Source organism: Lethenteron reissneri, chromosome 43, assembly GCF_015708825.2.
Source record: "Lethenteron reissneri isolate LAM-NWPU_2019-01 chromosome 43, ASM1570882v1, whole genome shotgun sequence".
In the NCBI taxonomy this organism is placed as follows: Eukaryota; Metazoa; Chordata; class Hyperoartia; order Petromyzontiformes; family Petromyzontidae; genus Lethenteron; species Lethenteron reissneri.
Window position 1 is genome coordinate 9,799,926 of NC_083821.1, and position 26,416 is coordinate 9,826,341.

Here is a 26,416-nt window from a genome sequence, read left to right on the forward strand (position 1 = left end):
ACATACACGAGTGTATACCTGCCATGTAAATAGACACTAACGTGTTATCTCTCTCAAAATGACCAATGGGAGGTATCCCAACTCCATTGAGAGCTCTGCAGCAATGCCACATTCCTATAACTTCAGCGACCCATGCAAAAGTACGACTGCGCATTCTGCTCAAGAGACTGACACACCGCAGTGAGAATTACTCTGAGCTGAAGAACAAGCGCGTTTTAGAGAAGAGTAAAGCGGTGCAGAACAGATTTTTCAACTGGCACGTAGCACGCAAACAAATAATATAAAGACCACCGCAGAGAATTCCACCTTCATGACGATGACTTCTGGAGAGCCTTAATAGTGTTTGATGACAAGGTCTATTGGCAATGATAGGAGAGTAAAACTAAAACGTATACCCAAGCACAGTATGAACACCGGAATCACTCAACAGCAATGTACGGTGCAGGGGAACTTGTGGGAAGCAGACTTAGTAATGGGTCTGGTCAGTTGGGAGTGCAGCGAAGCTGCCCAACTTCACCTGTGTGTTTTCAACTTTTACTTCAAACAAATTACTTCGGATGCCCCGAGGTTATTGAAAGGTACAGTGTCTATTGGAGGCAGGGCCCTTAGGCACTTCTGTTTCGTAGGCCTTCAGTGAAACTCTCTGCAGTTGGTGCTGCTGCTGCATGATGTTATTATCGCCGCTCTCACTCCGCTTGCTTCACACGTAGGAAGCAGCGCCTTGTCTTCCCTTGAACTACTCTCCATTGAGAAGGGGATTGTGCGAAAAACACCATTTGAAGATGTTGCTAATTTTGCAATGAAAAAATCTCGAAAAGTTTATCTCCTGTGTCATTGTCTCTCACCTTATGAACAAAAAAAAACCGCTTGACATTAGACTGCCCCTTTGTATATACACTGTGCCTATCCTTACTATATAAATATATTTATGAAATAAAATATCTTGGTTAAATGTTTTATTATACGAACAAAAAAACGTGGTCAAACATGTTTTCGGTAGGCCCTTTGGTTTTCGTAGGCCCTGTGGGGAATGGTATTACTTGCGATATTAGGTTCACGCGTGGCACAGATATGATTGCAGTAACAGCAGATCTAATGTTACGATTGAACAGATTATTTGGTGATGCTGCTGCTACTGCTGCTGGCAGTGGTACACGAGCACGATAAATAAAACAGCTCAAAGCATTCGTTATGATCGCAAAGAACTTGGCCATTGCTATGGCATTGGAAAACAAAACGTTAATGATAACAGCAAAAAATGGATACAGCCCCATAACTGGAATCTACATAGGTGGGGAGCAGTCGATTAGAGTAACTCTTTCAAATGCTTCGGGGAAACCATCACTGACGATGGAAGATCAGACAACAGAGTAAAGAAACGACTAGTTGTTGCAACTGGAAGATTAGCAAACCTTAAAGGGTACGGCCAGACAAGAGTTTATCATCCGCACACACAATCCGACTGCTACAAGCGAGAGTTATTCTGCAGCATTGTATGCATGGATGTCAAGCAAGAACACTTACAACAGAGGCAGAAAAACCAATACGCGCATTTCAGATGAGATGCCGTAAAATATGAATGCCACGCAAGTACAAAGATCCCCTCTATAGCCTTAAAAGCCTCTTGATGCAAGTGCTGTTCAGGAGCACCTTTGAAGACCGGCACCATGTTTGGCCACCTTTGTTTCCCTACTGGCAATTTTTACACACCGCACCACATACTCATTTGATATCGAGTCGACATACGGGAGGCCCAGGATTGGTTCAGATAATTGTAACCGCTGTGAGCGAAAATCGAATGTGGGTTGCCAGGTTCGTAGCGCAGCGCGCTAACCACTACACTTATTTCCATTCGAGATGAGATTGCCGTAGAATAGTGATTATGAATGCCACACGCAGTTCACTGCAGAAACACGCGTGTTCACTCTGAAACCGCCAGTAGTGGGAGAACGTGACCCACCGTTTGTCAAACAGTGGAAGGAAACTACAGTTGGATTGGACACGCGACAAGAAAAGGGGGACAATCAAACACCGTCCTGCAGGGAGTGGTATAAGACAAACTAGGGAGCGAACTAACCAAGATCGATTGGATGACAAATGTGATGACATAGACTGATAAGCCCGGGCAGCACCTGACAAAGACTGAGAATCACAGGAAACAGTGCAGAGAGTGGACAGCCGAGGCAGCATCAGCGTTCAGAATCAGGATCTTTCTTAAGACTGCAAGAGGAATCCGACGCGCTATTCGGTTCTTTTTCACAGATGACCAGGATGGGCGGGTCAGCGAGTTGCATCGTGGTTAGGGAATGTGTAACGGGTTCCGGAGACACTTGTAGAGGTAACTTCTTTATTACAATCCAACAGCACTCCAACAGTCCTGATACTCTGTTACAGCCTAGGTACACAGCCTAGGTACACAGCCTAGATACACTACTCTAGCTACGCTCTGGAACTCGCCCTCACAAGGACGTAGAGCCAGGAGTTCCAGAGTCCCACCACTGGCCCTCACAGCGTCCCAGGGTCCTCACATGGCTGGTCTTGGGTCTTGGGTCTTGGGCGACAACTGGCCCTGATCGTCCAGGGAGCTCCTCTTTTATTCCTCGTCCCCAACGAGGGGTGGGGCCGTGTGCGCCCCCAGATATCCCACAGAGCACACACAGCCCCCCCCCCCGTTGGTGGCGCCAAGGGGCTTAAGCGCCTGGGCCGCCCGGGAACCCAGCGCCCGGCGCAAGGGGCCCAAGCGCCTGGGCCGCCCAGGGTCCCAGAGCCCCCCAGCAGCCCTTCCCCTCCCATGTCACTACAAATGGAAGCCACGCGGAGCCTCATAGGCTCTCGTGTGTGACAGGCGCTGTTAGCGAGCACCTATTAAGGCTGGCGCAGCACTCGAGGGGGTGGGTGGCCAGCACCACGCCCGGCCGCCTTTGGACCCTCTCTTCACACCCCCCCCCCATCCCCATATATATTTAAGCCAAAAAAGTGATGTTTGTTATTTATTTATTAATATAACATAGGTAGCATTTACTTATTAATCTAGTAAAATTTTATTTTAATGATATTAATTCACGTGTTAAACGTTGCGTGTTACAGCGAACGTGTGATTATGTTTGCACGTTGCTTATCGTTCGGGCACGGTTTCTGGAGCGGCATTTTATCGGTAAATATGTAATATGTATTACAATGTCTGCTCTTTATTTCCCAATGGATATTTGCAAACAATAGTATCCCCACTTAAATACCGGCCATTCATTATATTTAATTTTCCACATATTGACTGATTATGTATGGTATCTGTCCTTAGAAGTTGCTTGAAAATGTTTTAATTTCATATATTATTCTTATTTTAACACGCAAAGTGCCTGCAAAGCTGTGGACACTTCACCAGATAAAGCCTTGCATTGTTTTGTTTATTATTATTAAGGCACGATGCAGCAGATCAGGGGAGTGCCTGATGTTAAACATAATTGCCTCCTGGGCTTTTGAGGAACATTGCAGGCAGCGTATTTAATTTGCTTGTGAATGTGCTACATGTCATTCACAAACATTCATGGACGATTCTAGAATATCTCCAGGAAATTCTAAACATCTCCAATTATACCATTATGGTCATGGGCAAATGGCTAGATATGTAGCTGATTCGGTTGTGATTTCAAATCCCTCCGGACATCAACGCAACCATCGGTTTTCATCGACGTTCAAGCATTGTTCGAGTGTCCGGCGCAACAGCCCACAGCAATCAACGCCAGTGTAGCCAGTGCCACACTTAATCTACACCACTACCACGGAAACATTGAACATCCGACGTCTGTACTCCCTGCGATATTACAATGAGATCACGGCCGATGTGGACTCACTGATGCATTGATAACATCAAGGCATCAAACTACTGCCACCATCCCAGCTGCGTAAAGTCGAGGGAGATCTTGCTGGACCCATCCGTCAAGTCCTGTGTCAACCAGGAAAGGCATCAATAGCCTCTGAAGAGACAAGTGGTTAACCTGCGATGCCCCTAAACTAAACTGGCATCTCCTTATATTGAAGACACTGGACTGCACCTTGATCATGTTAAGAGGTGAACGTGGGAGGTGTGGACACCTCCTTAGTAAGTGGTGAATTAAGGAGTCACCTAATTGTGACTATGGCGAAGTGTGATCCTGTCACTCACAGCACCGATCATTGCCGAGTACACCCTTTCGCCAGAGGTACAAATGGATATCCATCTGGTGACCCCCAGATGTCATCGAATGGCTTTACAAGTTCAACATACAGTTATAAACTCGTCAAGTACCTTCCAAAGGCCATACAAAAGAAAATGACATGGGAATGGCCCCATCATAGGAATGTAGATTTTCCACTACTTCACTCAGGGTCACCAGTGGAGATTAACACTGCCCCAAGAGTATGATGCGATTGTAATTATTTCCCTAACATATTGCTGATTGAATACCAGTTATTAAATACAAATGTTAAATTACCCTATGGATAATAGGTTAATGCAGATGCATTGCAGAAGACGGTTAAAAGCGTCTTCACGCTCAAATGAGCATGGGCCAATGCTCATCTTTGCAGTGAGTCTATAGCCAGTAGTGGAAAGTCCACATTTCTAGAGTGCTGGATAAGTCTCTCACTGTTAATTTTTCACAAAAGCAGTACTTATTTTATCAATGTCAATTGGGATGATGGGCCGAGAGATTTTCTGACCGCAAGTTCAGCACACTGCCAGAGACCCACCGAGACGAATGACAATGACGCAAGTGTAAATTCTGCAACAACAACAACCACCACCACCACCACAAGAAATAACTCTGCAGCAGATCATTCAAATTTCAACTTGCCTCAAGCGTGGCTTTAACCTGTGGACCCATGTCGCACAGAGATAGCAACTGCTGTCAACGCCCCAAATGAATCACCGCTCGCGCATGTGACCCCCCCCCCTTCCCAACTCCCTCTCACAGCCATTTAATAAATGTCCCCATTCACTGCTGCCTTTGAGTTCAACAGACGCAGCCTCTGGTGATGAAAAGGTGCTATTTTGCTGACAGGTGGTGACATGGATGTCTCTTGATTCTATAGTACACTGGCCGTGTAATAAATTTATGTCGTCAAAAAATGTCAAAATTCCACTATGGGCAGTGCTTCAGAAAGCTGTTGGGGTCTTCCAGCCATTCACCCACCGACGTGAACACTACTTGAGGAAAATGTACATCCAGACAGTAAATTACACCGTTGCCTTGAGGCCATGAGTAATTTCAATAAAATAGTGTACAATTGTTCAATGGAAAATTATGGGATATGCATTAACTAGAGCCTCACATTTAAAATCCGACGTTCATTTCCATTATTGTCCCGAAGCGTAGTTTCACAACTGCTATTCTCCATGAGAATGAATATCTCGGTGAGAATCTTTCAAAAACATTTGATTCCAAACGAGATTTAAAAGCAGAGATTCGTGGTCCACATTACTGAACTCCTCCTCATCAAGGGCCTGGTGGTCATGCGACCATTCCTCTATCGCGCATGAGTCGGCTTTTTATCAAATTGGGCAACAATGCTGCTCCGTGCATTATTATATTGTTACCTTTAAAAGTGATATTATTTGTTTTAGAAAGATTTGCTTGTTACTTAATAGCCACTATTACGTAAGTATTCATATGCCAATTAAAAAAGTTTAGCCATTCAAACAACATTTCAAAATAATATTTGTCATCATCAGAATCTGTATTTATCCTGGAGAAATCCGATGAGCTACGGGGCATCACGCCTCGCGTTGTCACGCGCAGTCTCCAACTCTTCTCGTCCACTCTATCTTCTTCTCCACTCTATCTTCTTCTCCACTCTATCTCTCTGGCTTCTCGACGTGCTATGAAGACGGGCCATTGCTCAAAACGTCACCGATTATAGATTTTATTCTTTTATTTCCAGGCACGGCGTTTTTGACAAATGTATTGGGATTCTTGTTATTTGCGCTTGTGCACCACTGCCAACACAGCGCCATGAAACAATGCGTTACATTTAAACGTCGAATGTCATTTGTGTTTTTTTAATTAATAAAATACCCAGTAAGCAGCTTATCTCCAGCTCGGACCACAGGAAAGAGGAGTTTTTTTTTTACAACTGGAATAGAGCCATCCATGAAAATTGATACTGCACGTGTCTGAGGAAGGATAGCGACACTGAGTTTATTTGATTTGTTACACGGATGATCCCCGTTCATTCAGTTGCCCGGCTATGGTGTGTGAGCACAGCTGCTGAAGCAACAACAACAAAGACAAACATATCAACATTGCAAAGAAAAAGTACAGTGGTCTTTGACTTTGTTCTCTCATTACCAAGTGAAATCTCGAACTTTTGTTCTGAAGTACACCTGCTCATGTTAAAAATGTAGCATCTGTTTATTTACACGGCGGTAGAAACCAGAGCGTGTGGAATAAAACCAATGCATTAGAAGAGAGAAAAAAATTGTTTGAAATCTGCATACACACACGCGCACACCAGCATACGTCACACCCTGCAATCTCAAAGCCACCTCTTGACCTTGAACATTATACTGGTAGGAACGAAGTGGACCAGACCACCAATAGATTAATGTGTCCGTCCGTCCGTCCGTCCGTCCGTCCGTGGGAGGGGTGGTGTTGAGGGTGGTGTTGGAAATGAAAGACTACGAGTCTTTAAATCTCACAGCGTTTCTTGTCAAAACAAACACTTTTAATTAACGTTACACTAGAATACAGTATTTTTTTCTTTAACTCCTCTATACCTGGTCGATATCTCTGTACCGGTACTAAGTATTATTCCTACCAGCCCACCCCGCAGGGTCCTGTTTTGGTGGTTCAGCGTCCGCAGTGGTGCACAAAAAACAACGTATCTCAACACATCCGTCAATAACACTCGATTAAAAACAAATATTTTAGGCAACGTTTGGTGTAATAGCCCTTCAAGAGGTAGCGCCCTGGCCTCTCTATGTGCTGTGAAGGGTCATTGCCCTGAAACAGCACCTAATGTTTACTGCACTTGTTTAGAATGCAGTGCTCTTGATGGAAGTGTTCCAGATGTTTTCGTCACGTCGGAGGTGGGATACACGCAGAAAATAATAATAATCTGTGTGCGTGTGTTGATCCGCCAGATATTCCACTAAAGTGCTTTGACATTTTTTAGCCGTGGCTTAAAGAGTAACTATTTTAGTGAGAGAAATGCACCTCGGCGATTTCCTTTGAGACGAATATCCTTTTCACCACCAGAATTTGCAGTGTTAAGCCCAATGCTTGAACTGATGTATGAGAGCAGAATGTTATAAGCATATGGATTTCAAAACTAGATTGTATCGTCTGTGTTCTTTAGAAAGAGCTCATTTTTTATGTAAATGAGATTATATTTCTCGCCAAATTTATTCCTGGATGTTAATGTAGTCTTGGATGTATGCAGATTACATGATATGTTCTATACTGCCCGTGCGGTGATTACAAAGGCAATTTTCTGAGTAATGGAAGCAAGTCGCAAGATTAAGTCGGGGTATACAGGGACATGGATGCCTTAGGATAGACCAACAATCACTCCGCAAATGTGTGAAGCAATGTTTGCCCATTTCAGTCCATCAATATCAGCTGAAAAGGGGGTGCTACGCATTGCATTTTATCAAACTGGTTTACATGGTTGCTTTGTCATAGTTTGTCATATTTGCCAAAACAAACGTGCACAATTAAATCTAACACATCGACGCATTGTTTCTCATATTTAATTTGCAAAAATTGAGTACTATCGTTCGGTCAAGTTAAGTATAATCAAGTGTATCCCTGCTCAGCAAACGGGTGGTTGCTGTTTTCAGTTGGTGGCACTGAGATTGTGATGGAAATTCCACATTCCCATGGGAGGGACCAGCATTAAGTGTACAAAAATATTGAATTTCCTTCAAGTGGCACCCATTTATTTCTTACGAAAAGGGTAATTAGCCTCTCACTGTCTACGGTTTGACTAGTGATTTAGGAAATGCTGTCATCCAGGTTCACAGTCTTATAATTTGTTAGCAATGGCTTTACCATCCTTTCATGTTTCATGATGCAAGTTATTCATTCAGAACCTTGTAAATCCACTTACGTAAAACCGGAAAAATTTAAGTTTCACGTCTGGCCATGGTGCACATCAGTGGGCTCTTATTCTGGGATTCTCCCATAGGACGACTCCATGGGTGCCATGATGCAGGGTGCTCTGTCAAGGTTAAGGGCTGGTGGGTAACCACCAGACAGGGATTGGTGTTATTTGGGTGGATTATGGGTTGGTGGCTCAACCCATAACCATCATCATTACTTTCATTTACCACAACAATTGATATAAACATCAACTTAATTTATCATTACCACCATCATCATCATCATCTTCCTTTCTCTTCATAAGAGCCACTGTCATCTTATCATCATCACCGTCGTCATCATTATTATTATCAAGTACCAACAAAGCCGTCTTTGGCAAAGCGCTATGAATCTGCACCTCGGCGCAGGATGAAGCAAGACTCGCGTACATATCAGCACGCGTGTTTGTGTGTGCACGCGTGCAAAACTGACGAGACCTGATTGGTCAGCAGAGCCCACGGAGGGCCGAGCGTGCTGATGCCAGCACGTACGGCCCAGATTCCGATCAGCGCTCACGGAGCTACTGATTGTTTGCTAGATTTTTTTTTTAGGAAGGGTGCCCCAAGGTTTGAGACTCAGACTTGATTATTTCAGCTGCTACGAAGGCCCGTGAAGCCAAGGAGCTCTTTCAAGAGAATCGACAATGGCCCTGGCAATGGCGGCAGTTACAAGACATTGCATGACAGGAATGTGCAAATTTTAGCAAGAGCAAAAAACATTTTGTTTTGCACAAAACCCACACCAAAAGCGACTGCCAAAACAGGATAAACAATAAGCGGTGATTAAATACAAATTAAAAACAATGGCATGGAAACCAAGACAATCACTGCTGCAAGAACAAGGCCGAACTGCATTTGCAGTAGCTCCAGTTAACAGCAGAATTCTGTCAAGGGCTTAAAATCAAACTGGTCGTGACTCGGGCTTTTCATGACATTTCTTCAACGTGCAACAATGGTATGCACTTGCCGTTTGTCTCGTGTATATTTTACACAAATCAAAATCAAGCCTCTTGGCATCGCGGCTCCAGCCCTTCACTCAGATGTGGAGTTTGGATCATTTGAAGCGCTCAATTAACACCAATTAACCTTCCTGGCGGAATAAACTGAGTTGCCACGTAGCTCTTCGACGTGTTATTGAGTCACGCTGCTCGTCACGATGTCCGACGTTCCCCTCCACGTACTGGGAGCTTGTTAAAATGCCCTTCCTAAAGGTGCGCCCAGCACGTGGAGGGTAATCTCAAGACACCGCGCTGAACGGCACGTGGTACAAGCCGGACACGCATCTTCGAGTTGTACAGCGCAACGGCGAAGACTCACGCAAGCTGTGAGCCAAGTACCACTTTGTTGGAAGTCAGGTCGTCTCAAGAAGGGACTGGTAGCTGCCAATGGGAATGTGTAATTTTCACCGCAGGCTAGGGACCGTCTAGGTCAGTGGTCCGCAACCAAAGTAACAAGAAGAGGCACATTTTTTTCCGAATTCGTTAAAGACAACTCAATATATCAATTGCCACAATGCATGTGAATACCGAGATGACGGTCCTTATTAAATGACGTCACGAAGCGTTCCAATGGAGAGCCGCACGCGGCTCCGGAGCCGCAGTTTGCCTGACCCCTTGCCTCAGAAGATGAGGACCAAGCCATCGCTAGGGTGAGCCGAGAGACGCTGACTTACAACTCGACTTGTGTGTGTGTGTGAAATAGATAGTGTATTTCAGTCGGGTTTTACATGGTTATAGATAAAGGACAGATTTACTGGCTGATTGATTAACATGGGTGCAGAGATGAGTATTTGTATCAAGTCTCAGATCAGTGAACCTGTGACCTTTGGCACAAATGCACTGAGTCACTGAAACATGTGGCCACATCATTTGATGGATGGAAGCGATTTTGGTCTATGCTCCCTATAGCAGAAACAGTACATAGCGGCCGTGGTGTGTGTGTGCTTGCATTTCATGTGTGTCTGTGTGTTTGCGCGTGTTTGTGCCCATGTGCGTGTATGAGGAGAACGGTGGTGCAGCGGTTAGCACGCCGCGCGACAAACCCGGTGACCCGAGTTCGATTCCCGCTCATGGCCATCACCAGTGACTATTATCTAAACCGGTTCCTGGGCCTCCCCTAGGACGACTCGGCCTCTAATGAGTACCTGGTGCGGTGTGTAAACATCAATACTGGGTAGACAGAGGCGGCCGGGCGTGGTGCTGGCCACCCACCCCCTCGTGTGCAGTGTCGGCCTTCACAGGTGCTCACTAACAGCACTTGCTCCAGACGATCCGGTATGTCTATATGGGATATATTTACGTTATGAAGAGCAATAGCAGAGTGGTCAGCACAAGTAACTACAAACCCAGTAGACCAGGTTCGATTCATGGTTATCGCTGGGTTATCACAGAACGTTCCTCAAATTCCGCATTGGGCATTTTGCTAAAAGAATTATAATGTAAAGCTTATTGTCAATACACTGCTCCATTAGAGCCTCCCAGTGCTGTGTCGGTCATGGCGGTTGCTTGACCATACTTAACCACGCTGGTCAGTGCTTTTGCCAAGACCAATTAAGACATCGATTTTGCTGATATGAGGCATGGTTGGGAGTTGAAACCAGGTCACCAGCCTCACAGTGCAGTGGAATAGGAGCTGGTAAAATGTAATAACCAACGGAAGATGACGAACAATGAGATCCAGTAATATTTTCATTTTAAAGCTAGAGTGTACGTATCTCATCTCCAGTGATGGAAATGATAGATTGCGGTGGCATGGGCCAGGCTCTCCATAGGACGAACACTGTTGATGTCCCACAACATGGTACTCGTTTCAATAACCTCAGTGAGATGATGAGTCAACCCTCATAATCTGGATTTCAGCTTTCAATTGTCCCATTGAGAGTCAAGCAGTCTAACCACAGCACTGCATCATCTGACACACACATACACAAACTTGGAGTATTTACACAGCATATTACTGGTACATTCATAATCTCAAGAAAACAAATGTAAACATTCAACTTTGTTCAAGCACAATTTTCAACAGGTCATCCCAAGGGGCTTTAAAATATATAAAAAAAACAGTAAGGCTACAATCATTCATACAATACATAATTAAGTAAACAAAGATCTTATTGTAAAAAACATATTTATAATTAAAACAAATGTAGGTGGGACCTCCTGTACACAAAGCGAGGTGGTTAACATCTCACCACCGTGGCACCCCTTCAGGAAGATGGCTGCGTCTCACCTTCACACTCGGGGATGGCGTGGTCCCAGTTCCTGCTGTAGCCATGCAGGCAGGTGAGGACAGTGTGCCCGATGAGCGTGTAGCCCGGGAAGCACTCGAAGGACACCGATTTGCCAACACCAAAGTCATTGCCGATCACCAAGCCGTTGCGGAATGGGTTAGGGTTGGGGCAGGAGCTCAGCTGGTACGCTGCAACAAGCCAAGACGGTCGTTAAAACAATGCCTTGTGTACGGAATGCACATGGTGTATTTACAATATAAATACGGAGACAGAAATCCTTGACAGACTGGAGGGGCAAGTGCTGATAGCGAGCGCCTATGAAGGCCGCCACGGCACACGAGGGGGTGGGTGGCCAGCACAACAGCAGGCAGCCTTTGTCTCACTAGTGACGATGTTTACACGCCGCACCAGGTACTCATTTTTGAGGCTGAGACGACCTAGGGGAAGTCTACGACTGGTTCAGCTAATCGTCATTGGTGTTTTCCATGAACGGGAATCGAACTCGAGTGGGTCGGGTTTGTAGCGCAGCGCGGGTAACCATTACGCTACCGCTCCACCACAACGTAAATAGGTGCATACATACACACACAGATTTGTGTACTTGAAAGTACAATCTCCCCAGCGAAGTTCATCTCTCTGCTCTCTCTACTTTGAAGAGGGCCATTTCCTGAATTGTAATTTAGCATGAGTGTCATGATGAATTATCATTTGATATGTGAACAACATCGAGAGGCCTGTTTGTGAGCTGTGAAGGTGCCATTGCCAAAGCTGTATCGCAAACTAACGTGTTATAATCAGAGATTGGTGAAGGGTGCGATGTTTTGTTCCTTGCGCGTGTCTAACATTGTTAACACAGTCCCATTCATTAGTATTTTTTCTATTATTTAGATGAAAACACAAATACACGCGCAGACACATGAGCACACATACATACGAGAACACGTGCACCACTCACCCATATAATCTATATACACCAGTAGGGTAAGTAGTGTTTGCGAGCACCTATTAACCATGTCATGGTGCATGGTCAGAACCATGTCTGGCTGCCTTCACATATTTTCATTGCTTATGTTTACATCCTGCAAAGTTTTACTCATTAAGAAGCAGAGTCGACCCAGGGAAGACCCCAGGGTTAAGTTCAGCTATCACGTGCCACCGATGCTGTCAATGGCTGGGAATTTAACTCGTGTCGCTGTGTTGGTGGTGCATTTGTGCTAAACATAATGCAACTACTCCCCATACGTAAAATGCACTCATAAACACAAATATTGATCATGCATGGACACGTATACAAGTGTAGTGACATAGAATCGGTCACTTAGCAGCATAGCGCTGGCTGCTGGCAGGGAAGGGGATCTGCAGCTTGTAGCGGCCCTGACTGACAGCAGACCACGTGATAGACCAGAGAGGGATCTGGGGCAAAGGTTATGGAAGGGACACGTCGAGAGCCCGCTAGTAGGTTCAAGAAGGGGGGCATGGCCGGGGGTGGAGCCAGGCCACGCTGACAGTATAAGAGGGGGCCTGGGAGGGGACCTCGGGGCTGTCGTTTGGAGTGGGATCCCATCGTGCTGCTGAAGATCGTCACCATCATCGCTGTCATCTCGCCGCCTTCGTCGCTGTCGTCGTCACTTGATATTGTGCTGCTAGACGTCTTAGTTCAGTGCCGTCAGTGTCAGATGGCTATTGTTATGTGTAGCCGAGCAACCAGTGTAGAGTTGCGTATAAGCGAGAGAAAGCAGAGTGTGTAACAGTGTAGGGTGTGTATTGTAAAAAGTGTGCTCGGTGTTAATTAAAGAACTGCCTCCAAGAACTTACGTCTACAAGTTAGTCACTACGCAAGCATGCACGGCTTACACAAATGAGACCCAGAGGCAAAGATTCAACATTTTGTTTCAAGAAGCTGTATCAGCCAGCTAGCCGGCACATATATTCAATCCGGGATTGCACATGAAGGGGTGGTATGGTGTTATACAAACCATATAATAAAGACTTTACAAAATATATATATGTATGGGAACTTGGCAGTGGTTTTCACAAATTATCCAAAAAGCATCTGGGATCACTTCCATGTTTCCATAACTTACCGAACCTTGAGGCAATAAAAAATCTATAACGTTTATTATGAATTATTATGAATGTATGCTTGACCAACCAGGTGCAGACATATGACCTTCTCAGGAGCTCTGCGAGGCCATGCTTACAGAATGCGTTAAATTTCAAGATACATTTTTGTTCATTTGCCATTGTGATAAGGAGAAAGGTAATGAAACGACGTTGAAATGTAGCACAAAGCAAATGGCACAAGCATTACGCTTAAAGGACAAGACGAGGAGGCTTTGTCGGTCACCGCGCAGATGTCAAGAATATTGATTTGGAGAGAAAAAAATGCATTGAATTTAGCCATCAAACAATATCTCACACCACATTTAAGGAACACGCTGGGCAATGTCAAGAGAATTGCTCGGACACTGATGAGAAAATTAAGATAAAGGGGCAAGATAAATAAATAAGTAGCCAATAATATTACATTGAGTTATTTTGCATCCGTATAGGCTGTATACGCAATTATTACTGGCTGTATGAATGCTTAGGCTTATGTTTAACATTAAGAACTTAAAGTTACGACCGACATTAGTCTTTCTGAATGACAGGGACAAATTTATTGGAATAAAATAATTAATTAATCAGGGGGCCTCTTGCTGCATACGATGACCACTGTTGGCGTTTCACAAACTGGTACTTTATTTTATAGATGTCACAGGGAGCGATAGTGGGCCGAAAAGTCCCATGGTCGGTGATTTCACATGGCGACCCATGAGTTGCGAGGTGAGCATTCTATGAACAGTTGGCATCCAGCTAGAATTTACTGCCACCAAAAAAAATCCATTGTAGTTTTCCACTCAAACAAGTGGACTTGCTCAAATGCTTAGGTGGCCTTGAACGGGCGGTATAAATTCCACATTCGCATGGTAGGATACAGCCTCAAAATGACTCACAATGTGGTACCAAATTTATCAACCCTATAAAGATAATAGGCTGGGTTGTGGACCAATTAACGAGGATTTGATCTTAGTATGCATTGTGAGCAAACTGACAATGGCATCTCAACCTGATTTTTGCAAGTATGTAAAATACAAATTAAGCAGGTTGATTATTGTGTTGAATTCCAAAGCCTTAGGAAATGGGTAACAACCATTGCCTGGTCGTTTAGAGAATGATTTATTTTACAAAATAATGGGTTGTTTGAGTGTATCCATTTGTAAGGGTCGCTGAAGCCCCTTAAATAAATGCTGCTATAGGACAGCTGTCAGGGGAGAAGCATGGGATTGGTTAAGCGAAAAGGGCAGCAAAAGGGAACAAGGAAATTAAGGACGGTTAGAGTTGGTTAAGAGAGAAGGGAAAGGTATGGTAAGAAGGAGGAAGAGGAGACACTTGTAGAACCTTCCAGGAGGGTTGAGAAGAGACTGGGAGACAGAGGATGAAAATGGGGGTGTAACTTGAGCGTGGCGCTCCTGGAGAGACGGTTTGCTACGTGTGTGTGTACATGTGTGCGTCCGGGCGTGGTGTTGGCCACCCACCCCGTCGTGTGTCGGCCTTCATCAGTGCTCGCTAACAGCATTTTCCATAAAAGTCTGTTAAGGCTATATGGGAGATCTTTGTCTTTGTGTCTATTAAGGACCCAGTCAAGGCCTATGATACCACAAATAGGCCAGGGCACTGGGTTATTCTTTATACTTTCAGAGTCCCTGACCCTCTGCTCACAACCATTAAGGACCATCATGATGGTGGCCAGGCCCGGGTAAAGCCGCTTGGGTGAGAGCTAGAGCAATTTTCTGTTCACCTTGGGGTGTGACAGGGATGTCCTCTGGCCCAAGTAGTTGAAACAGCTTTCCGTGGATGTATTTTCATCGGACACAGATACAATGGGAGGCTGATCGATGCCCAGGTGCAATAAAGGGATGGCTTCCTATTAGTCAGCCATGTTATGCATGCAGACAATTTGGTAATTGCGGCCCACTCTGAGAAGGAGTCAGAGGCGCTGCTACTTGATCTGTGGAGCGTGCTACTGAGAGATGGGGCCTTACCATCAGCAGCACAAAAACAAGCACCTGCCTGGGTATTTTACGTAATCAAATGCACCCTCCACTCGACTTAAATGATGGGGTAGTTGTGGAAAGAGTGGAGAAGTTTCAGTACATGGGCAGTCTGCTTATAAACAGATCTGGTTTGGCAGCAGAGGTCTCAACTCTAAATCAGTTGAGCAGTATTATATTTTCATTAGCTGTGTAATGCTGTGTGGAAGCTACCTTGTCTATCGCTCCACACGAAGCTCCAGGTCGTCTCGGCCACAGTTATGCCCCCCCCTTCTCTATGCTTGCAGAACGTGGAGTATTTTAAATTAACATCTGCGTTGCTTTGAAATATTTAGGCTGTCTGCCTATAATCCATCCAGATTGGATTGTTAGAGCTCACAGATCCTAGAGAGATATTGATATAGTCTCATCAGTGAGCTCCTCTGGCAGGCAAGGCTGCCCACATTCCCAGCTACCACGTACCCACACAGCTTCTGTTTGACTGAATAAATAGGGATAAACGGGTGTGGCATAGGCTAGAGAAGAGATGGACTGATGTGGTACAGAAGGATGTGGAGCTAATTGGACTTGCCAATGACCAGTACCAGCGGTGTCAAGATCATCCTCTTTTGGAGGATGCTCATGGAGAACGCTACTGAGCAGTTGGAGGCAGTCGCCCTCGAGCAACAGTGGAGGGTGGAAGAGTGATGCCCACAACAATGAGCGGAGTGCCAGGTGGCTAAAGCGCAGCAAGTTGGCACAGTTGGGGGCACAGGTGGTGCATCTACCAGTCATATCAGTCAATCAACCCATGGCACCTGGGTCTGTTTCATGACCTCCTGACTGCGAGCCTTCAATACTTCACGTAGCCTCAAAGTGTACCTAGCCTGGCACAAGCACCATGTTGACGTTACCGTCACTTATTGGCAAACGGCAGTTGTTGTACGCGAGGGAAAGGAATAAAGCCGTTACCCGAAGTTCACCCTTATGTGAACTCAGTTAATCTATGCGCATGTATTTTCCATGAAATCCTCTTAGATCACTCAAACAATTGCAATGAATCTGTCACGTTTATCATACATTGATTATGTGAACATGGTTTAAAATACACGCAAAAAAGACAATTGACCCAATAATTTGGGTTATTGGCCCTGGGAACTGCTGATCTGCTCTACACTTGACAATTACCTGGTCCTATCAAGGCTGTATTTCAAAAGAAAATTCAGCCATGGTGTAGGATGTGTGTGATGACGGGTGAAGCCACTAATTATCGACGGCCACCATCTTTTATAAACTAGTGCGTGGTGAGTGTCATGTAAGTTGATGTCTGACGAGGGCCACATGAGTGCCATGTGTCTCATCACACTGCCCATAGGATGGGCCACCATCTTGCATAATATACACAACATACTGTTGGATCAGTAATTTGTAGTGCAGTGTGCTACTATGACGGCGACTCGAGTTCAATTCCCAGTGGTGACTATCTAAACCAGTCTTGGTCCTTCCCGCATGTCAACATGGCCATAAACGAGTGGCCGATGCGGCGATGTGTTAACATCAACACTGGGGATACACGAGCTGGTTCAGGAGTGGTGTTGGTCACATTACCCCCATTCTGGCCATCCCAGGTGACATGGAGTGAAGGATCTGCATGATTTTTTTCGTGCCCTCCAGGAGGCGGTGAGTGCACGTACCCTGGTACGCGAGCCGGAAGCCCTGCTTGTTCTGCGAGTAGTCGCTCTGGAAGTGCACGACGGTCTCGTGCGTCGTGCTGAGTGTGGAGGCCGGTGCTTTGGTGCCGCTGAATCGGCCGATGACCCCGCTGACCTCCGAGGGACCACTTAGGATCTCCACAAAGTCGTGCAGAGGCTCCATGGAGAAGTTGGCAAACTGGAAGTATGCTCCTGCGAGACAACGCAGTGGCAACCCGGGTGCTTCCACAGTGCCTCCACGCACACTTGACGCCCAGAAAGGCGGAAATGTTTCCGTGTGGCCGGCCGCACCTTAAGATGCATTACGATTAATGGGGCACCTGATTTGTATGTTGCAGAGTGGAAACCCATTCAATGTACGTATGTTGGATGTTCTTTCGCCACCAAACGTAGCCAACTGTGCTAATCAAAGGTGCGGGGGAAGGGCAACAAGCTGAACACAAAAAGGAATTTTTAAAAATACGTTTTTTATCTCGATTTAAAAGTGCATAGTTCCCTGTGGCTTCCTACTAAATCCAAAGGCAAGACGAAGCATTTGCCTACTCCAACATCAGCCCTGGGGGGATGATGGACAGAGTCAAGCCTCTGCTACTATTTTTTTATTACGACAATCCTGGCAATAAAAAAAAAATATTCACAAACTTTCCTATACTAAACTGAGCAATGTCCTTTGAGGGTCCTGAGACATTTGTGAAAGTTCCATTTCACTTGGGACTAGTATATCATGGGTAAAATGAAGATTAGAATTTATAAATGTTACTCAACCATCATTAATGTCAAAAGAAGCTTCTATTGCAGGCGAACCTCAGCTACATATACATTAATATTTATGTTTTGCAACTGTATTAAGCAGTGGAAAATAAATCAATGCGAAGCAACATCAGATTGCATAATAATAGGACAACTGTGCTTGGAAATTCAATTAATGAAAGAAAAAAAGCCATGCTGTATAATTAGGTTTATTGTTCCCTGAATATACAACATACCCTGAATGCAGGGTTTCTCAACTGTTGTCCCCTGAGCCACACGATACAATTAGCAAACGGCTGGCAGGCCGTGTGGCGTCACACTTACGCACGTTATGACGTCAGATGGCAACGTGACGTCAACGTGACCACGTAACTCTCGTCTCCTGGTCTCTCGTCTCTCTTTTTTATGTCGCTTTAATCTCACACATCTGTATGTGTTATCAGCAGCCCTCTCATCTATATCTGTTGTTTACCTCTATCTCTCTATCTCTCTCTGACCTCACTAATCTGTATCTATTTATGTCTCGTGAACAACAATCCTCAACGTGCCGCTCCAGTAGTATTTACAAAGGGCCACCATTGGCCTCGCGTGCCGTCAGTTGAACAACATTGCCTGACACTATGGGGACCTCATTTGCCAGTAAAAATATGATAATTGGTTCTTTACCCTTCTACCTGGCAACAAAACTGACACCTTTTTACAAGGAGTCATGTTTGCATAGACCGCAATACCTGCAGTCATAAATACAAACAAAAGACATAACTCTGAAGGACAGTGCACATTATCAGAGTTATGTCTTTTGTTTGTATTTATGACTGCAGGTATTGCGGTCTATGCAAACATGACTCCTTGTAAAAAGGTGTCAGTTTTGTTGCCAGGTAGAAGGGTAAAGAACCAATTAACATTGCCTGAATTAATTAACAAGTTCAAGCGTCATCATATGTCAGCAAGCATCCGGAGGTGTTCTAATTTCATTGGTGGCCCTGAGCCAGGAGCCAATGGTGGAAATTCCACGATTAAATCACATCGACCATTCGCTCTTTCTATTGTATAACCACAGTTGGCATTCTACAATGTATGGAACTAGCTTAACATAACCCAGAGAGATGACAAGCAGAGTTAACCTCCCTCTTTTTGAACTGACAACCTTCGGATTGCACATTGAGACTAACTGTAGCACCATGACGGGCAGAATGTTACCATACACAACGGTGACATATATCTCGTTAATTGTGAATTTTGCACACGTGCTCAGAAACGTACACTGCCCATAACTCACCGAAACCGACGGGAAGCTTTATTCGCCACACACAGTCCTGGTTGCTGGGGTAGTTCCCGGGAAAGCCAGGGCTCAAAATCACGCCACCCATGCCAGTCAGGGTCCCTCCACACTGGGCTAAGACACAGGGGAACATACACGCAATGTACACCACAGAATAGGGGTCGATATGCAATCGGAATATATCAGTTCAGGGGAACCTGCCTCTCTGAACCAGTCTTGGGCTTTCCTGCATGTTGCGGTGATAATATGTTAACTTCCCCGCTTGATATGCAAGAGTTCGTGGGTTCGATCCCGACTCTGACGCCTGTATATTTGGAGTTTGCATGTACTCCCCGTGGTCACGTGGATTTTTCTCTGGGTTCTCCGGTTTTCCCCTCCACACTTATAATCGCCATGCGCTTAGAGTATTTGGCTACTATAAATCTCCATGTGATAAGCAACTTCGTTGAGCTATCATTTGTGGCCAGGTTGCTTCTGAAAAAGAGCTATATAGCTCAGTGGGCCTTACCTGGTAAAATACAAATAGTTTTTTTTTGTTTAGTAAAACGTTCCTACTTCTGTGACTCAGACTTGAGTTCAACTCAAGTCTTGAGTTCAACTCAAGTCTCCCTATTCAGCTGAGTGTCAGGTGCCCCTCATGTCGATTGTTGGTCCTGAGCCAGAAGTGGAAAATCCAACATTCATCTAACAGGGTCATCTAATTCATTACCCTTTGTACATAAATGACCTGCGTACACTTGTTTGGACAGTGCGAGCAGAACACGTAAATTGGCATCATGGGTGATTTTCGCAAGAGAGTCAATCAGGCAGGGTTATTGCGAGACAAAGAGATCAGCACGTGCTGTGGAACTCTATCCGTGCTGGGCTGTGAGGAGCCCAGCTGATGGAAGTGCAAAATTAGGTTCTTGACTTGTCTGTGCACACTTCCGAGTGTAATTCTCTGAGACGCGTGCAATTTTCTTTAAGCATTACTGTTTCTTCCCATGACCAAACTGTCCATGAAATTATGAGCCAAGCATCCTAGTGGAGGATCCTTCCTGAAAAAAGCATTTTTCCACTCAGCGAGGTTTTACTGGAGGAATAAAAAGTCAAATTGAAATCATCTCCATGCCCAAATGAGCATGGGGCAGATGGCCCATTCCCTAGTAGTGGTGGTCAGTCTCAACATTGGACATCTGTGAAATTACTGGACATGTGTGAAAAAAAATGTGATAGCTCCTCGGATCCCGCCAGTATAAATAAATATCCTGATTTTGATTCTCACATATTCTGATTCTGACAAGCGCTGTTGGCTAACTACAAGCATTTTCAATGCATCAGAAATCATTGTCTGAGTAAAATCCAAACTCAAGTTTTGCCGTGCACGGAATATTTGTGGGAACTGTAACGTCATCGTGGCATGCAGTGCATTCTCGTCCATAATACACGTTTTTTTGGGTTAGATCTAGTAAATATGTAAATGTGTCGTTAAACACGCCACCACCCAACACAGCCAATTAGTAAGGTTTGTCACGTAAACAGAACGTGCCAGTTCGTTACTAGTACAGCACACCGGTGTTGGAGAGAAAAGTCACAACATTTACAATCTGAGTACGAGGTTTCGCCAGTAAATGCAACTAGCTTTATCAGGCGACAGCCAATATCATCCATAATAAAAAACCCCTGCATTATGGATATTGGTTGTGATAGCCTACGTGTTAAACAGAGCATTCTCAGATGTTCTGTTTTGATGTTGAAGGCAACTAATTGCGTGCCCATCACGAATGAAAATCCGACTGGGATTTGAAGTCTAAACCATGCAACCTTAAGTTGAACGGCACAACCACGGATCCCACCAGCCGAATAATGTTATAGCATGCACAGGTTATGTTGTCACATTAAATTCTAAGATTTTATTAAAAGCTCAACAGCACATCGCTCGATCGAAAGCTTAATAAAAAAAGCAAGCGAGCCATTAAATTAAAAAAGACAAAGTACTCCCGTATAGCCTTAACAGACTGTAGGGGCAAGTGCTGTTAGCGTGTACCTATAATGGCCGGCACGGCACACGAGGGGGTGGGTGGCCAACACCACGTCCGGCCGCATTTGTCTCCTGGTTTTGGCCGTGAGCGGGAATCGAACCCGGGTCCACCAGGTTCATAGCGCAGCGTGCTAACCATTACACTACCCTCCCGATCACACACTCATACACGCACATAGGTGCAGACACAATTGAACACAGCCCACCTTTCTGCTATGGCCTCCAGCGTGTTGGGCACAGCCTCACAGCCAGCAAATGTATCTCTCTATTGATCAACTTTGAGTTGCCTTTGCCTCCGTAGATACGCTGAAGATCCACTGGCTTCAGGAGTTGTGGCTGGACACTCGCAAGTGCGACAGATTTATTTATATATTCGCTTTCCCCTCCGTCCTGCCACTTTTATTAACGCAACTTTGGTCGGGGGTTTCTGGCGTCCTTCCCTCCGGCCCTGACAACGTAGCTCACAGTGCAATTTGTCAACGGTGTCACCAGCCGGCAATACTGCCGGCAAGAAGCAGCAATCATTGTCCTTCCTACTCCCTCTTTTAGTGTGAAGGCGCGAAGGAAGCGCACAGCCGTGGCTGTCATACCGCAATTGATTGTTGAGCACAGCGGAATGTGAAGTATGAAACAACACCTCATTTGAACCCCGGGCTTTGAAATCTCGTATCTGGCCGGGCGCTTCTGCAGTTAAATAGCGATTTGGTCACAGTCGTAAGCGCGCGAGTTAAGGCCCCCCAGTCAGAGGTCCACTCAGCCTGTTATCACAATAATAATAATGTTCGACTTGTATCTCGCCGCCGCTCAGTGTTCGCTCACTCTCAAATAAGGGGAAAAGACTCGGAGATGCGAGGAGCCACAGTCAAGTGGAAGGGCAGCAGCCAGCCAGCACCAACAATTGCCCAACACTCTGTTGAGATGTTTCCAGCGAATTCTCTTTCCATTACTGAGTGCTCGTACATTAAACGAGCTTCTCAATTATAGAGAGATGATGGCATGGGACTCTTCCAGTGAACGCACGTGATTTGAAATGAAGCGTCAGCATTGGTGTTACTGCGGTGAGAGCACTCGAATCACAAATTCGCCCAGTACTGCATCACAGATTCGCCCATTACTTCCTCTCATCTAGTTTATTCACATTCATATGCACCATTCTTAATGATCTGTTAAGCGTCTTTGTCAAGGCGTTATATGACTTAAGTTAAGATAAGAAGAAAGGATAAGTTGGGAGGTTCAAATCCTGGTTGCTGACCGAATTGGCTCAATGGTCCCTGCCATGGTAATGGCTTAGGGCTGCCAGTGAAGATCAGTGTTGCTGCAATACTAGTTTGAGCATGACTGTGCGTTGATAGCTGAATTAATTTTAACTGGATAAGGGCACAACGTATACCACGAGAGGCAAAGTATATAATACGAAGGTGTTACAGGCCAATTAACGAGCCGGAGGAATCTGCATCACCCAGAGAAAACTCACGCGTGAGAGGGGGAAACACTCTATCCCATACAGGTGGTACAGGTGGTACAGGTGGAGTCAACATTTTGCTGCACCGCCTTCTCCTGAGGAGCCAGGGGTATGGAACCTCCTTGACGCCCATAATCCCCTCACTACTTCCTCCACGGAGCGGGTTCACAGGCCAGGTGCATAGCCACCACCGCCTGGTCGGTTTCATAATAGTTGTTCTATAGATAAACATGCCCCCCCACCTTCCATGATAATTTGGAATATCTCTCTCTGGTTCAGCTGGGCGGGGAGGGAAGTGCACAACCAAAGAAAAGCACTCCAAAAATACCACTTTAAGTATGGCACAATTAATGAATTACATTGGTCTTAAAATTAATTGACTGCCGTTTTTGAGTATTCACAGTTTCAAACTGTAAAATATACCAGCTAGCAAATGCACCCCTATTCTCCCTTGACAAAAAAATGAGCTGTGGTTCAATGATTCCTCACAGGCGTATATGTGAAAATTTACAAAATTAGAGAAAAGCACTCCAAAAATATCACTTCAAGTATGGCACAATTTAATGAATTACAATGGCAAGCCTGCGAAACACTTCGTTAAAAAAGCGACTCATTAAATTTTTCTTTCCTCGTCATTTTATTAGTTAATTGCAAAAACTTTTGAGCCACCCATTCCCACACACGCTTAAGTCTTTACACACATTTTATGCGAATACAAAACAAGCCACCAGAACGTACAATAAAATTCACACAAAACAGAAAGTAATCAGGAGCCCCCTGCACATATAAAATTAATCTTACATGAGTGCGAACAAATCCAAAAATTCTCCACAAGTTTAAGATTCCCCAAATTACTTTCCTGCCTTTTAACAAAATCCATTTCATATTTTTTATATGTGATGTTAATAACCGCTGGAAAGTTTGGATTTGAAACAGGAGAATACTAAATAGCAAAAATAAAATAGAATGCAAATATAATACCCCTCCCCACCCCCCACTCCCATGTATTCCGAATGTGCTATCGGCAAGTTTGTCATGGGATGACGAATCTATATTCAGAACACTCACAGAGAGCAGCCGCACCAAGTGTCGGAGAAGAACGACCCACGTAACGAAAGTTTCACGGGAGTTCAAACAAATCCTTTAAGTGGTCTTTTAATTGTTTCCACAACAACGGTACCCTTTGCCACAAGCTCTGTCATGAGATTATCAGTTGCATAACAGTCAAACTGATATTTATTGTTCAAAAAAATATTCTTCGAGCTCCAATTTTGTCCTACATTACGAATCAAAAACCAAATTAAACGTTATGGGTCTTTTGTGCAGTCATCAATTCGCCACACTTGAGAACCCGGTTTAATCACGGGTGGCTAAAAACACAGATTCAATCCCGAAATATCAACGGTGCCGGTTCAGCGCTCTTGACCTGAGCTACACAGCCACCTGCGCAAGAATACGGTATTTTCGTACCACAAGACTGCCTATAAAAAATAACCGGCTGATCCACATTTAATTGCCAACACTTACATGGCTTTATAAGACCTGGTTGTCAGATGAACAATTGTAAGCACTGATTGTGGACTGAACCATTTCATTTTTTGCATTGGGAGGGGAGCAGGAGGAGATTTATAATTTGGTCCCCACCACAGAAATATGAATTTTCACCACCAGCTCAGAACCACCAGCAGGGGATAACCATTGAAACACTTGAATTTTCTGTTGATATTTGTTGTTGTTATTTACACTTTCAATATATAGTTTATAAAATTAAAAGGCAAAAAAAGCCCAAGTGTCTCCATGCTCGATTGAGCATGGAGTTGTTGCACTCATCTCCAAGAGCATCCCTGAACAAGTGGTGGGAATTCTGCATTCATAAATTCGAAGCCAGTTCCTCCAAAAGGTAGCAAAACTGTTGAACAAACTGTATGGGGATAGAGTGTTTCACTGTCGCACGTGTGGGATTTCACAGGGTGCTATGGATTTCCACCCACGTGTATTAACATTCCTTAATGTATTAAAAACATCTTAATATGAAGAGGACCACAGGAGCCTGGAGAATTGTTGGGTGGCAGCTCACCACCTGGCTTCTTTCCCACTGATCTGTTGTTCCTCACCGATTGGGGAGATGCACTTTGCATTAACGGCATCATATGAAAATAAACATTTATAATTATTTAAAGTTGTACTCATTTCATCAATTGCCAATGATGAAATCATGCCGACTGCCGAGATTTTGTCTCACATAATGTCCTCTGCGAGCACCCTATTTAATGTGGCACCCACATTCAGAAAAACTTGTTTCATATACCGATTTAAAATATTAAATATTCCAAAGGTTCCAGATTATGTAAACAAGTTGTAACATTAATTAGTGCACATGCAAAGCTTGCTCGTGCAATTATGAATAAAATACTTACTTTGTAAAGTATGTAATTGCAGTACTTTTCCAATTATGAAATTTTGCAACAGTTCTGAGCAGGTTATACAAGTAAAAAATTGGTCCGGTGAACCGAAACAATTTTATATTCCAGCACAAAAATAAATGAACCACAAAAAAATGGTTTACTTTGGGGAGGTTTTTTGCTGTCCCTATGCGCTCATGTCAACATGCAGCATCCAATGATGTACCATAATGGGAAGACACACCATACGATGTGCCAGTGTCCCCAGGGACTCGAGTCTGAATTTGTCCGATACACAACTAATCCTTACTCCCAGCTGTCACTTTGTCTATAATCCAGCTACTCACAAATTGGGCTAAGCGAGGGTTCCTAAGCACACACTTCGACAGATCCATAATACTGGTAGGAACCTCCTAGTTACACCAGCCCACAGGGGATTATTGTGTCCATCCGTCCGTCGTGCATCCAAACATGGGAGGGGTGGGGCTTTTTGTGGAGAGGAAAGGGTGGGGAGGGGCTGGGTGGGGAGGGTGGGCTGGGTGGGGGGTGGGAGGGAGGGTTGGGGCTGGGTGGGGAGGGGCTGGTCACCCCGTGGTGCCCTTATAAAACTCAACGTTTAACCTACTCATGCCGGCTTGTGCCCGCCCTCACAGTCGGCCATATTTGCGGAATACACCACGCTGCCCTTGACCCTGGCCATTGACCGAGCAACCCAACGTTCCTACCAGCTCCCTCCGCAGGAATGTGTTTTGATCCATTCACACTCGCAGACAGCTGGGGCGAGTGACGTTAGCGAGCTCCCATTACGAATGGCATGGATAAAACAAGGGGGTGATATGGTGAGCGCCACTCACGCTCAGACACCTTTCTTCCTACTTTCCTAGTGTGATACCAGGTACTCATTTTAGGCTAGGACTGAGGTCCAGGCCAAAGCCAGATTCGAAACTGACACTGGAGTTAAGCTCAAGCTGGAAACAAACCCAGGTCACTTGGAACATTGCACAGTACTCGATTGCACCTCCATAGCAATTCGACTCACGGACCTTCTGCTTGCGAGACAAAAACTACAATACTGCAAGACTTGCGTGGATGCAGACAAATGAATACAATAATAGCACAAACACAGAGGTGTAAACGTACCTATGCAGAGTGGAGGAGGATAGTTCCATCTCCTTACTGGGCCAGGCATACACGCGATATGTGAATGACCCTGCAAAAAAACAAAGCGCTGCAGCAACGCTTGCTCATTCGCACTGCATTCGTTTTCAAAATTGGCACTTCATAACTCCGGGTATAAAAGCTACAATTAAGGTGAGAGAGTATCTGATTGCAAGCTTACTTTAAACGTTGGGGATACATTGCAGTGT

At 44.9% G+C, this 26,416-nt stretch overlaps 1 protein-coding gene across 2 annotated transcripts in view; it reads right to left on the reverse strand.

The window, feature by feature from the left end:
* Window positions 1-26,416, reverse strand: part of LOC133353404 (CUB and sushi domain-containing protein 3-like) — a 634,534-nt gene that overhangs the window by 110,692 nt on the left and 497,426 nt on the right. For both annotated transcript variants that reach the window (XM_061569655.1, XM_061569654.1), the window contains exons 39-42: window positions 26,190-26,259; window positions 19,163-19,279; window positions 17,116-17,325; window positions 11,348-11,536 (exon numbers count right to left, since the gene is read on the reverse strand). In XM_061569655.1, the coding sequence (XP_061425639.1) occupies window positions 11,348-11,536; window positions 17,116-17,325; window positions 19,163-19,279; window positions 26,190-26,259 (586 nt within the window). The remainder of the gene's footprint in view (window positions 1-11,347; window positions 11,537-17,115; window positions 17,326-19,162; window positions 19,280-26,189; window positions 26,260-26,416) is intronic.